Below are 17,540 nucleotides of genomic sequence, written 5' to 3'. Positions count from 1 at the left end.
ACAGAAAAATGATCAGGTTTGATTCATTCCGGAGAATTCCACAGCATTTCAATGACTTGACTTCCTTGCATTTCAATAAATCAAAGCGAATCAAATATTGATTATTGAAATGATTCTTTTAAATGGACTGAATGATGAAATGATTCAAACTAAGCTGTCAGACTCGGTTTTGACTCGTTACTCATTACACAGTGAATTTCTTTCTGAGACAGACTTGATGCCTTGAAATGGAAAGTTTGAACCAATTCACAAAAATGAATCAATAAAGTGTTTTCTCTGTGTGCAGAGCCAAGCAAAAGTGCATTAAAATTCACTATATTGCTTAATTTCACATATAATCTTCCATTATAAATGCGCAGTTTGCCCAGAAGTGTTTCTGGCACAGTTATGGTATGTTGCTCTTTGCTGTTGATTAGTCATGTTAGAGCTGTCAGCCGGTCTCAGCTTATGAAATATGTCAGAAAAGAGCAATATTGTGTGGCTGTGGAGCGAGACTAAACTCTGCTTGAGAAACGAGAAAGAAAACAAAATGAACCGCACACACTCTAAAAACGCTGGGTTGCTGAAAAGCAACGTTGGGTCAAACATGCACGGCTATAATACAAAATATGACCTATATTCACTGAGAAACGGGTCAAATGGAGTGTACTCATTTGGGCCGTCACGGTGGCGCAGTGGGTAGCAATGCAAGAAGGTGACTGGTTCGAGTCCCGGCTGGGTCATTTGGCATTTCTGTGTGGAGTTTGCATGTTCTCCCCGTGTTGGCGTTGGGTTCCCTCCGCGTGCTCCGGTTTCCCCCACAGTCCAAACACATGTGCTATAGGGGAATTGATGAACTGAATTGGTCGAAGTGTATGAGCGTTAATGAGTGTGTATGGGTGTTTCCCAGTACTGGGTTGCAGCTGGAAGGACATACCCTTTGTGAAACATATGCTGGATAAGTTGGTGGTTTATTCCGCTGTGGTGACCCCGGATTAATAAACAGACTAAGCCGAAAAAAAAAGAATGAATTCATTTTACATGTGATCAACATATATAAACTATTGATTAATTGAATTCACAGAAAAGGTCTTTTATTAATAAGTTGTAATAGTAATATATATATATATATATATAGCATTATCAGGACATAAGATGACTTTGTCAGGGTTCTGCCACTTTGGTCTTGTAAATTCTTGTTTTGGTGGCAGAGCTCTGACACTACTCATGTCTGGTCCTGTTTCTGTGTCTGTGTGCGCGCGCGCCGTCGTGGGTGTACGCAGAGTGTGCGCGCTGCCGCTTGATGTGGCCGCGCGCGCTCTGCGTCCCTCAGACGCACGCGCTCTTGTACTAGTGTTTGTGTTTGTTCTGTCAGCAGCGCGCTGCTTTATTCTCGGCGCCTCCGTCTAGTTGGTTTCAGTTTTGGTTGGCGTTGAGATGAAGCATGTGTGTTGCTTATGTGTGAGCGCACGGTAAGGTGTTTATCTATCGTGTGCTCGTGTCTTGCGTCTCTTTTCAAAGCACGTGGCTCGGTGTTTACATTGTGGTCACGTGCTTTTGTTGTGTGCTTCAGTGTTGTGTTTATTGTCATGAACATGCGGTTAATGAGTTCTCTCATTGGCTGCATGTTCTTGTCCTGTTAAGTGAGCGCATGGCTTGTGTTGTCTCTCTGTGTCATGCGCTCTCCCTTCTATTGTCTTGTCCCACCCTCCTTGTTAACCCATTATTAGTTAATTGTGTTCACCTGTTTGTGTGTTAATTTTGCATTTTATTTTATGTTTATTATTTAATAAATTCCCCATTTTCCTGCACTTGAGTCCTCGCTCCTTTTTCCCCATTTCCCCTCACCAACCCTGACAGACTTATATTATGAGATTTTACTCATATCGCACAGTCATAGTGCACAAAAACAATTGCAGGAGTCCACACAATTAAATCATATAGAGCCTACACAAATCCATTAAGTTAACATAACTAATTTAAGTAGATTGAACACAAATCCATTAAGTTAATATAACTCATTTAAGTAGATTGAACACAAATCCATCAAGTTAACATAACTAATTTAAGTAGATTGAACATAAAACAATTTAGTTTTCCTTAAAAAAATATCTGGAATTGTGTTACTTCAACTCATTTTGAATAAGTAGCTTGAGTAAGCAGCAAAAATAATTATTTGGAGTGTGGGAATGTGGGTTTTGGCACAGAGATGGTGAAGAGTTTTTCTTGCCTATACTCTACAACCGCAACATGAGGATAAACACTATGGGATTGAATTTGGGAATGTTCCCTCATTCTGAATATTAGTCCAACATTTTGTCCATATTTTTGGCCCAACCTTGCATGCATGCTCTAAATAATGAAAAGCACTGCAAACTCCAGACTCTGAATGCATTGTGTATTATTAATGCATCAAAATCCCTGAAGCTGAGCAGCACCAGGGGTCCAACATTTAAAAATCATCCAGTCCAGATCCAAATAATGAACAAAAAATCCAAAGTGAAATCAATTACACAGGAATTATCACCTCTAAGATCTTTATTCTTGCAGTATCTGAGGTCAAAAAGTGTCAAAAGTGCAAGAGTGCAAAAGGTTTTGAACAAAGTTCTTTCTCAGTGCAAAGTTCATTGGCACCTATCAATTCTCCAAAAACACCATGGAGATCCTAATATACAGAATACACAGGCAATAACATTTGCATATATTTTCATTATAACATGTCAGTAAAAAACAAGATTCTCTATGCAACACCATAAAATATGATACCAATGTTTATGTTTCATAAATCACAAATCATATTTTTACTTCTATAAATAAATGCATCCCAAAAACACAACAAAGTCAGTTCCTCATTCATATCAAGGAAAAATATACATGCATTAACCACATATTTAGCCCAAAAATGCATGCATGCCTTGAAGAATACAATGAACTGTTCAGATCAGTTAGTGAGGGGTATTTTTATGCATTATCAAAATCCCTAAAGAATGAGCAGCGCTAAGACATCCAACATTTAAAAAGCATTTTATCCAGTCCAGATCCAAACAAAGTACAAAAATCCAAAGTGAAATCTGCACGCAATTACACAGGGCTTAAATCATCTTTAATATATTTATTCTTGCATTACCTGACATCAAAAAGTGTCAAAAGTGTCAAAAGGTTTTTGAACAAAGCTCTTTCCCAGTGCAAAGTTCATTGGCACCTATCAATACTCCAAAAACACCATGGACATCCTAATATACAGTATACACAGGCAATAAAATATGACAGCATAACATACTCATATAATTTTCATCACTGCATGAAAGTGAAACAAGATTTTCAATGCAACATCAGAAAAGCATAGCAAAATGCGGAGGCCCCCCTGCAGGGATCACTGACGGGGCCCCCAGTTGGGGGGGGCAACGTGGGCAATCGATCACAAATTGAGGAGCGGGGAAGGAAGGCGGGGTGGAGCGACAACGCGGAGAAGCCTTCACAAACTGAGGAGCAATCACAAACCGAAAGCGGCGAGAGCGTCAAAGTAGCCAGAAGTCATTCATTTTCAATGAGAACCGGCGGTGAGGAACAGCGCGGCGCGTCTGAAATCAAGTCAACTTTACGGTATGAACTATGACCAGGCTATGACGCGGTTCGGCGGCAAGCAATCAGAATGAAGTAGTCCACCGCTTGAGAGGAGTTCAGAGAACACAGACCTGTGAACTTTGGTTCTGACCACAGTTGTTCCCAAGAGTTTGATTATTGCGGTTGCCGGATTTTCAATTATTAAAAATCGCAACGTGGGGCCCCCTAATTACGCGGGCGCCCCCCCGCGGTGCATGCCCTGCGGGCCCATCCGCTACGCCACTGCCCCTAACCCCAACCGTCATTGGGTGATGAGCAAATTGAACTAAATTGTACGAATTAGCCACTAAATCAAAAAGTTACGAATTGCCATGAGATTGCATTGGTTAACCACATTTTTTGGCCCAAAAACGCATGCATGCCTTTAATAATGAAGTATTAAGATCAATAATGATCAATGAAGAGAAGCAACACCAGATGTCCAACACTTTAAAAATCATTTCATCCAGTGCACAGATCCAAACAATGTACAAAAATCCAAAGTAAAATCCGCACATGATTATACAGGGCATTGTCTGAAGCCAAAACTGTGTCAAATGTTTCCAAAACAAAGCCTCAGTGCAAAGTTCATTGGCACCTATCAATACTCAAAAACCATCATGGACATCCTAATATACAGAATACACAGGCTCTAAAATACTGTATGACACCATAACATATTGATTTAATTTCATCATAACCCATAACCCATCTCAGTGAAACAAGATCCTCAATGCAACACCAAAAAAGATGGTACCGAAAGATGTTTATTCATGTTTATAAGTATTCTTTTCATAAATCACCTTTCATATTTTTACTTCTATAAATAACTGCATCCCAAAACCACAACAAAACCAACTCCTCATTCATACCAAAGGAAAATAAAGATGCGTTAGACACTTTTTTGCCCCAAAATGCATGCATGCCTTGAATAATACAATGAACTGCAAACACCCACAGTTAGTGATGGGTAATTTTATGCATCATCAAAATCACTGAAGAGGAGCAGCTTCGAGATGTAAAACATTTAAAAATCATTTCATCCAGTGCACAGAACCACACAAAGTACGAAAATCCAAAGTAAAATCCACACATGATTACACAGGGCTTAAATCACCTCCAAAATCTTTATTCTTGCATTGTCTGAGGCCAAAAAAAAGTGCAAGAGTGCAAAAGGTTTTTGAACAAAGTTCTTTCCCAGAGCAAAGTTCATTGGCACCTATCAATACTCAATAAACACCATGGATATCCCAGCCTGATCTCACAAGAAAATGTAAGTATTCTACGTTTTGCCAGTTTAGTGGCTAATTCGTACGAATTCGTACGAGTTCAGTCGTACGAAATTGTGCGAATTTAAAAAGGAGGCGTGGCACCTAACCCCACCCCTAAACCCAACTGTCATTGGGGGATGAGCAAGTCGTACCTAATTGTACGAATTAGATCGTACGAATTCTTACGAATTAGCCCCTAAATCAAAAAGTTACGATTTGCCGTGAGATTGTGTTGGATATCCATATATACAGTATACACAGGCAATAAAATATGACACATACTGATATATTTTCATCACTGCATGTCAGTGAAACTAGATTCTCAATGCAACATCAAACAAAAGATGGTACCAATGTTCATATACATCCATTCCTTTAAAATTACCAATCATATTTTCACTTTTATAGCTAAATGCATCACAAAAACACAACAAAACCATCTCCTCATACATACCAAGGAAAAATAAAGGTCCAAAAATGCGTGCATGCCTTAAATAATACAATGCAAAATCGAAGTTTTGTTAAATATCAGTTATCGTTGTGTATTTTTATGCACTTTGGCCCAAATTGCACGCATCCTTTGAAAATCTTTCTGCATATCAGAATACATTACCAACATGCAAATCACTCTTTATGTTTTGCATAATGTTCAATGCTCAACATTCATTTTCAGGTGGCTTTTTTAGGAAAGATCCAAAAACAGATACCAGGACTGAGATATGAAGCAAATGAACAAAACCAGATGTTTCTTACCTTATAATCTTTCAGATTGTTGCCATATCGCTCGTCTTCTTCAGCTGCTCTTTTTGCAATGAAGCCATTCACAACAAAACTATCTCCTGGAAGTGAGTGAAAATGCAAAGGAAATTAGGAAACGCTCCGAAATGGAGAAAGAGTTCATTTTAGCTTTTACAGAAATAGATTCAAAACTGTGTCAGATGCAAAACTTACCCTCAGGATTTTCCCGACGTTTACAAGCTGCAACCAAAAACAAAAAACAGAGCATTATTAATAATAACGTTTATGCATTTTTCGAAAATGTATGAGCATTTCAGGAGCAAGCATGCTGAAAAATGGACATGCAGAAACATAATATATCTAAATCACTCAACACACAAGCTGATGTTTGGATTTTACTGATATTAAAATGTGTCATATTTCTCCACTATGCAACATGTATTTTAAAATATTACCAAAAATGTCTGTTTACATATTCATTTATAGACACTAGTATTAAAAATATATGCAAATACTACAATCCATCAAAAAGTTTAGGATTTGATCATTTGTTATTACAGTAATGACAACTAATCTACTAAAATACATCAATTATGTTCAAATGTTTATTCTAATATAGATGTGACTAAACTTCTAAATGATAATATGACTACATTTATTTTTCCAACCCTTTAAATTAAGACAAAAAATAGAATAAAATGTTTTTAAAATGTATTTCTTTTAGAACTGAAGGCAAAAACCTGATAATTATCCATGATAACATTTAGGCATTTCTGAAAATGTATGAGCATTTAAGAGCATGCATGGTGAAAAATGGCCATAAATGTAAAACATGGCAACACATATACTTAACAAGCAAGTTTGGATTTACATTTAGTCATTTAGCAGACGCTTTTATCCAAAGCGACTTACAAATGAGGACAAGGAAGCAATTTACACAACTAAGAGCAACAATGAATAAGTGCTGTAGGCAAGTTTCAGATGTGTAAAGTCTAAGAAGGAAAGAAGGAAAGCATTAGTAATTTTTATTTATTTATTTGTAGTACAGTTAGCGGTGGAGCCAGAGAGGCAATTGCAGATTAGTAAGTGAAGTGGAGACTAAATAGTTGAGTTTTTAGTCGTTTCTTGAAGACCGCGAGTGACTCTGCTGTTCTGATGCAGTTAGGGAGTTTATTCCACCAACTGGGCAGATTGAATGCGAGAGTTCGCGAAAGTGATTTCTTCCCTCTTTGGGATGGAACCACGAGGCGACGTTCATTCACAGAACGCAAGTTTCTGGAGGGCACATAAATCTGCAGAAGTGAGAGCAGATAAGAAGGAGCAAAGCCAGAAGTCACTTTGTAAACATCAGAGCTTTGAATTTGATGCGAGCAGCAACTGGCAGCCAGTGCAAATGGATGAGCAGCGGAGTGATATGTGCTCGTTTAGGGTCATTAAAGACCACTCGTGCTGCTGCGTTCTGAAGCAGCTGAAGAGGCTTGATAGAGTTAGCTGGAAGCCCGGCTAGTAGAGAGTTACAATAATCCAATCTGGAGAGAACAAGAGCTTGAACAAGGAGTTGAGCTGCATGTTCAGATAGGAAGGGTCGGATGTTTCTGATGTTGTAGAGTGTGAATCTGCACGATCGAGCAGTTCTAGAAATGTGGTCAGAGAAGTTTAGTTGGTCATCAATCGTTACTCCAAGGCTTTTCAGCATTTTGGATGCAGTAATGGTTGCCCCATTCATCTGGATTGAAAAGTTATGGTGTAGAGTCGGGTTGGCAGAAACTTCAAGCATTTCTGTTTTCGTGAGGTTAAGCTGAAGATGATGATCTTTCATCCAGTGTGAAATATCCAACAGGCAGGCTGAGATGCGAGCAGGAACCGAGGGATCATCAGGATGAAAAGAGAGGTATAGCTGGGTATCATCAGCATAGCAGTGGTAGGAGAATCCATGTTTCTGGATGACTGATCCTAAAGATGATGTGTAGATGGAGAAGAGAAGTGGCCCAAGAACAGAGCCCTGTGGTAGCCCAGTGTTTAGATGCTGTAGGTTGGACACCTCTCCCCTCCAAAACACCCTGAATGACCTGTCAGAGAGGTAAGATCTGGACCACTGAATAACAGTGCCCGCAACGCCCAGTGACTCAAGCGTAGAAAGCAGGATCTGGTGGTTTACAGTGTCAAAAGCAGCTGATAAATCCAGCAAGATGAGGACTGATGATTTAGAGTCTGCTCTTCCGGCTGTAACCCAGTACTGGGAAACACCCATACACACTCACTCATTCACACACACTCATACACTACACCCAATTTAGTTCATCAATTCCCCTACAGCGCATGTGTTTGGACTTGTGGGGAAAACCGGAGCACCCGGAGGAAACCCACGCCAACACGGGGAGAACATGCAAACTCCACACTGAAATGCCATTTGATCCAGCCAGGACTGAACCAGTGGTCTTCTTGCTGTGAGGCCACAGTGCTGACTACTGAGTTAACGTGTGGCCACTTGGTCCAACATGGTTTTATCAAATAAAAGTTTAAACACATTTGTATTTTTATTTAAAGAGCCCATATTATGGGTTTTTGAAAATTCCCCTCCATGTAGTGTGTAACACAGCTCTAAGTGAAGTAAAGTATCCAGCTAAGGCTTAAATCTGTTAGTGTACAGTGTTTAAAACGGTTGATTCATCTATAAAAGAGTCGACTCATAGTGCTTTAAACAAGTCGCCTTGATACCGATTCATTAGGTGTTTCGCCATGACGTACGAACGAAACCAAGTTATTCACGTGCACGCGCAAACCCGGGAGATTTCAAACCTGAGGCCCCGCCCTCTGACGCAGAAACCCAGACACACACACAAACACAAATACACAAACATGCCGGTCGATTGAAGTCACACTGCAGATGGATATATTGAGTCTCTACCCAAAGATGAAACCTCAGCATTATAGCCAAGCAGTTGGACACTACTGGAAACTTCTGGAAACTACAGGCTACAAAGAATACTTCATCAGCGTTTGTTAAAGGAAGGATCAGTAAAGAGTAACTTACTGCTGGACGTCAGGATGGATTTTTCTTCCTCCATTTCTCAAGTGTAAGTACGTGCGATTAAAGTTGCCTCATTTACTCTAGCTTGCAAATGTATTTAGTTGTGATTTGTTACTTGTAACCGCGTGTACTGTATCAGGTTAACTGGCTATTCTCTTATCGCGTGCAAAGTCACGTTAAAAACGTGACGCGTGCTGCTTTGTTAACGGAGCTCCGTGGACGAGGAGAAGTGTCTGTGTGTGCGTGTGCGCGCGCTGTCGTCCGGAGGTGTGTGTGTTTGTGCGCGCGCGCGTTGTCGTCCGGAGCAGGGTTTAGTGCGTGTGTGTGTGTGTGCAATATGTGTGTGTGTGTCTGTGAAAAGAGCAGAGTGAGAAGCTAGGAGATCTCCTCAACTGTTTTTGGAGTTTTTGCTCAATAAAATAGTTAGTCGTCTGAATTTTCAAGTCCATAGTCTGTATTTACATTGACCCACTGGCAGCTAAAATCCACGCCTACACTATCGAGCGTGTATGAACTGTGATTACTTTTATATTGCTGATTAGCTGTTTGGCTTTTCACTCTCTGACTGAAGGCAGTCGACCAATCGCAACAGACTGTCATCGGTCCAATCAGCGCAGATTAGCTTCGCGCTAAGGAGGGGTTTGGGGAGAAATGAATCACTGGACGATTCATACAGGAGTCGCTGGGATAATTAGCTAAAAATAAATGCAGATTATAAGACCATGAAAGTGTTTTTTTGACCTTGCATGCATATTAAACTGTTGTTGTAGACCCTTACAACCAAGATATGACCCTATTTCATGCATAATATGGGCTCTTTAATCTAAACTCAAAGCTCTGATAATATTATGCACGTCTATTATGTGTCGTAAACTTCAAAGCCTCTTAGTTTTATTTGAAGTTATTCTAAATAAACTAAAAGAGACATATTAACATATCCCATGAGTAGGCCCACACGGAATCTGCGCGCGCAGAATTCCGCAGATTTTCCGCAATTTTCCGCAGAATTCCGCAGATTTTTAGCCCATTATTAATTCTGTTTATTTACTTGACTAAATGTGTAAATCTGAATTTATTCAGTTTTTATTCAGTAATTTATTACTTTTTATTTAATATATTAAGGTTTTAGTTATAATACTCCGCTGGATACTCCCAAAATAATTCCGCAGAAATCCGCAGATTTTTACCAAAATTCTCAGCAAAAGTAGCAAAAAACGTCCGCAGATTCCATCTGGCCCTGCCCATGAGTTGCATATTCAGTTGATTGAGACTGATCTCAGAACTCATTTCAGGACAGTTATTGCTCACAGAGCAAAGCAGCAAACTGCAGATTTGCTAATTAAGCTGCCAACACCCAAAGCATGTGTGCTTCTGCAAGATGGTAATCTCAAAACTCAAAGCCTTACATCAAACTCCTCTAAATCTTCAAACTAATGTGAAGATTAATCTCTAACAAGTCTTTTTATTAACTTTAAACACCTAAGATTACTTTTATTGTCAACATTTACCCCTCTTACTTCAATCCCAAGCATGCACAACATGCTGGAAAGTGGGAACTACAAATCCCCTAAGCAGGTAGTTGGACCAACACAATTCCTCATGTTGCCCCAACACAAAACGCTTAAGTTAATGGTTTACAGATTTAACAGACTGAACATAAAAGAATTAAATTGGCCAAAGAAATGACAAGAATTGTGTTTCAGCTCATTTTAAACAGGTAGTTTGCAGTGGCTTAGCGGACGGGCCCGCAGGGCACGCACCGCGGGGGGGCCCCGCGTGATTAGGGGGCCCCACGTCGTCGCGATTTTTAATAATTGAAAATCCAGGAACCGCAATAATCAAACTCTTGGGAACAACTGTGGTCGGAACCAAAGTTTACAGGTCTGTGTTCTCTGAACTCCTCTCAAGCGGTGGACTACTTCATTCTGATTGCTTGCCGCCGAACTGCGTCAATGAAGACGCGCCGCTGTTTCTCGCCGCCGGTTCTCGTAAAAAATGAATGACTTCTGGCTACTTTGACGCTCTCGCCACTTTCGGTTTGTGATCGCTCCTCAGTTTGTGAAGGATTCCCCGCGTTGTCACGCCACTCCGCCTCCTTTCCCTGCTCCTCAATTTGTGACATAGATATATACACTAGATATCGCATAGGGACCCTGAGCATGCGTCTATAGTGCCGCCACATTGGTACAGTGCTCCCAGAACAAATGTCATTCAACCGCACTAGTCAAGACAGTGTTATTACGTGAAGATGCTCGACTTAAGCGCCGTCTACGAGTGTAGTAACGAGAAAACAAAGAAAACAAAGCACAAAGGCAGAACATTTCATAGGATTAAGTTTTTTACGTTTTTGTATGTTTTGAAATTTGTGCTAAACAGGTAATGTTATTGATGATAATAGCTATAGTCACTTACTGCATTCACCATAAGGTAAAGTAGCACTAACTCGCACTAAACACTCGGTTTATGCTAGGTTTGTTGAATAAATCAGCAAACAATGCCAAAGAAATATGACAAAGAGATACTGTGGTGCCAGAAACTTGTATTATTGTCGGCTAGTGAACGAGTCGTTCATAACGGAGATTCATTCACAAACAAATCGCTCCCTCCGTCAGTATGAGCAGTGAAAGCAGGAGAGGAGCTGTATTTCAGCACACGATTAGATCAAATTTAACAGGGAGAGTGAATAGTACATTTCCATACACACAAACACAAGCTTTTTGTCAGGAATGCCCGTGCGATAAGTGATCCATCAATGTAGAAAAGGGATGTCAAATAAAAATTTTCATCATTAAAAAAAATGCATACTAACATCCAGGAAAACTCCCGATCATAGACATATGTGTATATATGTATATCTATGTGTATACCCCCCCCCCCCCCACCCCCCCCCCCCCCCCCCCCGCCTTCAACTGGGGGCCCCGTCGGTGATCCCTGCAGGGGGGCCTCCGCATTTTGCGCTACGCCACTGGTAGTTTGAACAAGCAGTAGTAATCATTTTGAGTCTATAGGTGTGACTACATTTATGAAAGATAATATAACTACAAAAAACATTCTAAAAATTCCTTTAAAATTAGGATAAATAAATAAAAAGTTTAAAGGGAATAAATCTTTTAGAGCTAAAGGCAAACCCCTGATAATTATTCATAATAACATTTATGCATTTTATGAAAATGGATGAGCATTTCAAGAGCATTAATTTTATTTTTTGATAAAAAAAAAGCTGCAAAAGTTTTTACAAATCAGTCAATATAATATCTTAAATAAATGATCTTTGAATATTTATTCTGTGTATTTATTAATATATACAAATATAATCATATTTTCATTACAAGTGAATAAAAACATACAAATGAATTACTGCAATACAGTTAAACGTTATTGTACACGTAAGGTGTCCTTGTTACAGTGCAAAATAATTTAACTACTGAATAACTATTTATTCCATGTATTTACTATGTTTAGAGTCAGGTTCACACTGAACAACACATAAATGGGCCAAAGAAATGACAAGAATTGTGTTTCAGCTCATTTTAAATAGATAGTTTGAACAACCAGCAGTAATCTTTTTTGAGTCTATAGGTGTGACTACATTTATGAAAGATGATATTACTAAAAAATATTCAAAAAATTCCTTTAAAATTAGGATAAAAAAAAATAAAAAGATGAAATGCATTATATATTTTAGAGATAAAGGCGACCCCCTGATAATTATTCATAGTAACATTTATGCACTTTTGAACATGATCATTTCAAGAGTATGAATGATTAAAAATGACCAAATTATTTATAGTTTTAATGATTTCTTTTTCCTATTTTGATAAAAAGCTGCAGAACTTCTTACAAATCAGTCAATATAATATCTTAAATAAATGATCTTTAAATATTTATATACAAATATATTAATATTTTCATTATAAGTGAATAAAAACATACAAATGAATTACTACAACGGAGTTAAACGTCATTGTAGGTGTCCTTGTTACAGTGCAAAATAATTGAACTACTGAATAACTATTTATTACATGTATTTACTATATATTTTGAGTCAGGTTCACACTGAACATACACTGTAAAAGATGCAGGGTTCCACACAATTTATTCATGTTGTCCCAACACAAATCGATTAAGTCAATGTAACACTTTAGGTAGTTTGAACAAGCAGCAGTAATCTTTTTTGAGTCTATAGGTGTGGCAAAATTTATGAAAGATGATATTACTACAAAAATATTCTAAAGATTCCTTTAAAATTATGATAAATAAATAAAAAGTTTAAAGGGAATAAATCTTTTAGAGCTAAAGGCAAACCCCTGATAATTATTCATAATAACATTTATGCATTTATGAAAATGGATGAGCATTTCAAGATCATGAACGATTAAAAATGACCAAATTATTTAAAGTTTTGATGATTTCTTTTTCATATTTTGATAAAAAAAGCTGCAAAAGTTCATACAAATAAGTCAACTTAATATCCTAAATAAATGATCATCAAATAGTTATATACAAATATGTTAATATTTTCATTATAAGTGAATAAATACACTAAATACAAGTGAATGTACAACAAGTACAAAAGAGTTACTACAATACAGTTAAACGTTATTGTACACGTAAGGTGTCCTTCTTACAGTGCAAAATAATTTAACTACTGAATAACTATTTCTTACATGTATTTACTATATGTTTAGAGTCAGGTTCAGGGATATTTGCATATACATTTTCTTGTCGGCTTAATTCAGGGTCGCCACAGCGGAATGAACCGGCAACTTATCCAGCAAGTTTTTACGCAGCGGATGCCCTTCCAGCCGCAACCCATCTCTGGGAAAATATTTGCATATAATTATACATAGCCCAATTAAGAGTACTTACTACTTTAGTTAATATGCTTAATATGGACACCTAAAAATAAAGTGTTGCCCAATACAAATATTACTAATTAAACACTCTTAAAAAAAAGAAGAAAAAAAAGAAGTTGAGTTTATTAATGCCATTATATATCTTTAGATCAAAGCCCTTATAAAAAAGACAAAACAAAATTAGTATAACTCAAAGTCACTCATAAACAATTCACATAAGTGTACATTTAATATGCAGAGATTATGGAAGTCGTACCATGTTTGGAGTGAAGTTTCCCCATTGTATCGGAGCTTGTGTCAGAAGTTGTGCATCTCTCGCTCGCGGTTGCTACATTGTATCCACTTCAAAGCGATTAGAACGCAAACCGCGCGAATTCCGGAAACGCGCGAACGCTGTTAACCGCCAAAAAAGCGTTCACTGTGAAACAATAACGCAGAGGAGTAAAGAAGAGCGTCTCAAGAAGTAGAAGGAGCTCACGAGATGATCTTTTGGGGAGATGAAGATGAAGTGAAGGAGAAACACACACCTCCAGTCCAGCCCCCTCAGCATCACTGACGCCCTCTACTGACAACAAACACTACTGCAAGCTGCTTACCTGATATCAGCAGTTCAATTTTCACTATAGCTAAAATGATAAGAATACTTGATATCAATTAAATTGTCACTAGTTTACATGCTAATGGGACATTCCACCAGAAATTCAATATCTGTTCTTGAAATAAAACATAAATACAATGAATAAAATGTGTTTCATGCCAAACAAATGTCTAAAATGGACTGATGGTTGATTTCTCTGAGTTGTTCTGTAAAGGAGTATGTCATTCATTTGGTCCTCTGTTTGTTTTTCTTTATTAAAAACATTTTACAAATGTACAAACCCTGTCATTTTCCTTGTCCCCAGCCCAACTGAAGCTACAGATTTAATACTAAAACCTGTTATGTAGAAAAATAACTTCAGAAATAGCAAGTTTAAGTTGTTAAGTTGTATGATTTTTTTTTTGGAAAAGGACAAGCTTAAAGGTCACAGTGAAAATGTACATGTCTCGTAGAATGTCCTTAATAATACCTGATGTCAACAATTCAGTCTTCACTTGTTAAATTGCTAATATCAACAACTCAATTTTCCCTGGTCAGTTCACACAGGCTCGCCAAAACTGGACAATAGAAGATTGGAGAAACGTTGCCTGCTCTGATGAGTCTCCATTTCTGCTGACACATTCAGATGCTCGGGTCAGAATTTGGCATCAACAACATGAAAGCATGGATCCATCCTGCCTTGTGTCAGCGCTTCAGGCTGGTGGTGATGGTGTTATGGAGAGGGGGAGATTTCTTTTAAATATTTCCCAAATGTTGTTTAACAAATTCAGGAATTTTTTTACAGTATTTCCTATAATATTAGTTCTTCTGGAGAAAGTTATTTGTTTTATTTCACCTAGAATAAAATGAGTATATATATATATATATACTACATAAACACCATTTTATGTTTTTATGTAAAAAATAAAGTTTAAATGTTATATTTTTAATGATTAACAGCGTGAATGACTAGTAAGTACTGGGATAATCAGTTATTCCATTAAACAGCTTTGGTTATCCCATAGCAGACCCGTAGCCAGCCTGGTATAAGGGATGGTTCTTTTTCTTAAAAAGTGGACCTTATTGCAGTTATTCACAACATTTACAATGTATAAGATTTAAATACTGTATTTTAGTGACATTTTAAGCAATATTTTTAGCTGGAATAGCTAAAAATATGATCATCATAACGACACATTTAATGTGCCAAAACATTTCCTATTTTATCTCCTATTTTAAAATATTAAAGAAAAAATAACAAATACTTATTTTTCGAATGCAAATTCATTAGATCATAAATCATTAGAAATAAAAGGAATCTGTTGGAAGTTTTAAGTTAAAAACTGTAGCCTATTGTAGCCGTAACATTTAAACTGGCCAGAACATTCAACCGTCCACAGACAGAAATTGAATAATAAAAAATTAAAACATAATTATAATAAAAGAGCTTCACAATTTTTCTAGCCTCTCTTGTAATAAAAGCACATTTGATTAGATTGAAAATTCATAAATAGCAAAAATAGCCATATTAGTTTCATGTTAATTTTAATAAAGGAGTCTGCTTGGTCTTAAAGACTTTTTCATACATATATATATATATATATATATATATATATATATATATATATATATATATATATATATATAAACACCATTTTATGATTTTATGTAAAAAATAAAGTTTAATGTTATATTTTTAATGATTAACAATGTGAATGACTAATAAGTTCTGCGATAATCAGTTATTCCATTAAACAGCTTTGGTTATCACATAGCATAATTTGGCTATTTGAATAATAAAAAATTAAAACATAATAATGATAAAAGAGCTTCACAATTTTTCTAGCCTCTTTTTTAATAAAAGTTCATCTGATTTGATTGAAAAATCATGGATAACAAAAATAGCCATATTAATATAGGAGTCAGCTTGGTCATAATAAGTCAAAATAAGACAAATGAGCTCATGTATGGGATAAATTCTGGACCTTTGTCATTGAGGGTAGGGTCACCCCCATCACCCCCCCCCCCCCCCCAAAACAAAACATATAGATCATATTTATCATCATTTGACAGTAACGGAGGAACGTCACAAAATGTAGCGAAGTAAGAGTACTGATTTTTCTCTTATAATTTACTTTGGTAAGAGTAAAAGTTCACATATATAAATGTACTCAAAAAGTACACGACGTTACCCTATAATTTTACTCAAGAAAATGTAACGAAGCAAATGTAATTCGTAACTACCCACCTCTGAAAACTCCAGATCTATAATCCTCTTAGTCTATGCTGACATTATCTTCAGCAGCTCAAACACTCTAATGGCTAATGGACAGATGGCTGCTTCTCACTCAGGGCTGCTGTTTATGCTAATGAAGGAGAGATGGTCGCTAAATACAGTTTACATTGTATAAAAACAATGGAAACCTATGGAATGTCCACATAATTCACAGAAACAAACCTGTGTGTGTGTGTGTGTGTGTGTGTGTGTGTGTGTGTGTGTGTGTGTGATTCATCGGTTTACAAAAACACCTTTATAATCTCTCACCAGACTGTATAAACTTGCTCTACCACTGAAACCACTTTCCTTTTTATAGGTGACGTGGATTTTCTGGCTCGTTATCTCCTGTGAAAGATGCTTGTCAGCTTATAATTATCGCAGTTGCTAAACTATTACGATAAGGGCGTGACAACAGTAATCAAGGTTGCAAATGCAGCTTTTATTTAAAGGCTGGCCATACAGGCAGGGGTCAAGCAGGAGCAAACAACAGGGGAAGTGCATAAGTGTGATCCAATAACACAGGAGATCTGTCAGGACAGGCAGAAAACAATGCTAGGGTCTGTTCTTCGTAGGTGGATTACTCAGTTAGCTGGCTTTGGTTATTGATGATTTGACACGATCCAGGATTGCTTCGTTCTTCAAAACTCACCTGAGAGTTGTTGTCATAGCAACAGTTCTGGTAGCTCAAACCTGCCAGGGAGCAGCAGCTTATTTCACATAAACAAGTTTAGATCGTGTCAGTTCAAGCAAAGATAATCCTCAAAATGTTTACTTACAGTACAGATATGGCTACTGAAAATGCACGAGTGATTTTAAAAAATATTGCACGTCTCCACAGTAAAGCAGAACATGATCTAACCAGCATGATCTCACGAGAAAACGTAAGTATTTTACGTTTTGCCAGTTTAGTGTCTAATTCGTACAAATATATATATATATATATATATATATATATATATATATATATATATATATATATATATATATATATATACACACACACACACGCAACTCATCTGCAAGCTCAGTGATAGTCCATTTATAAAAGACACAGGATGGTTATCAGGGTGTTTGTGCAGCATGCCTCTGTTCAGATAAAATTAATAGTTAATTTTTATTTTAAAATACTATGACTTATTGAAATACGTACGAACAATTGTATCGATGCCTCCCTCACTTGAAATGATTGTGGTAAAACTTCGGGAAG

The 17,540-nt window shown here is 37.2% G+C and overlaps 2 protein-coding genes across 9 annotated transcripts in view; one reads left to right on the top strand and one right to left on the bottom strand.

The window, feature by feature from the left end:
• nkd2b (NKD inhibitor of WNT signaling pathway 2b) overlaps positions 1–13,988 on the bottom strand; it is a 62,947-nt gene extending 48,959 nt beyond the window's left edge. For 6 of the 7 annotated variants that reach the window (XR_012391572.1, XR_012391573.1, XR_012391575.1 and 3 more), the window contains exons 1-3: positions 13,735–13,988; positions 5,805–5,831; positions 5,607–5,692 (exon numbers count right to left, since the gene is read on the bottom strand). Coding sequence is in view for 1 of the 7 variants with exons in the window: in NM_001097586.1 (NP_001091055.1) it covers positions 5,607–5,692; positions 5,805–5,831; positions 13,735–13,759 (138 nt within the window). In the remaining 6 variants the exon portion in view is untranslated. 7 annotated transcript variants of the gene reach the window in all.
• Positions 1–17,540, top strand: part of brd9 (bromodomain containing 9) — a 164,175-nt gene that overhangs the window by 77,790 nt on the left and 68,845 nt on the right. The window lies entirely within an intron of this gene.

The sequence above is a fragment of the Danio rerio genome, chromosome 16 (assembly GCF_049306965.1).
Source record: "Danio rerio strain Tuebingen ecotype United States chromosome 16, GRCz12tu, whole genome shotgun sequence".
Lineage (NCBI taxonomy): Eukaryota > Metazoa > Chordata > Actinopteri > Cypriniformes > Danionidae > Danio > Danio rerio.
Note: the sequence above shows the minus strand (reverse complement) of the source record. Positions and strands in the feature narration are given on the sequence as shown.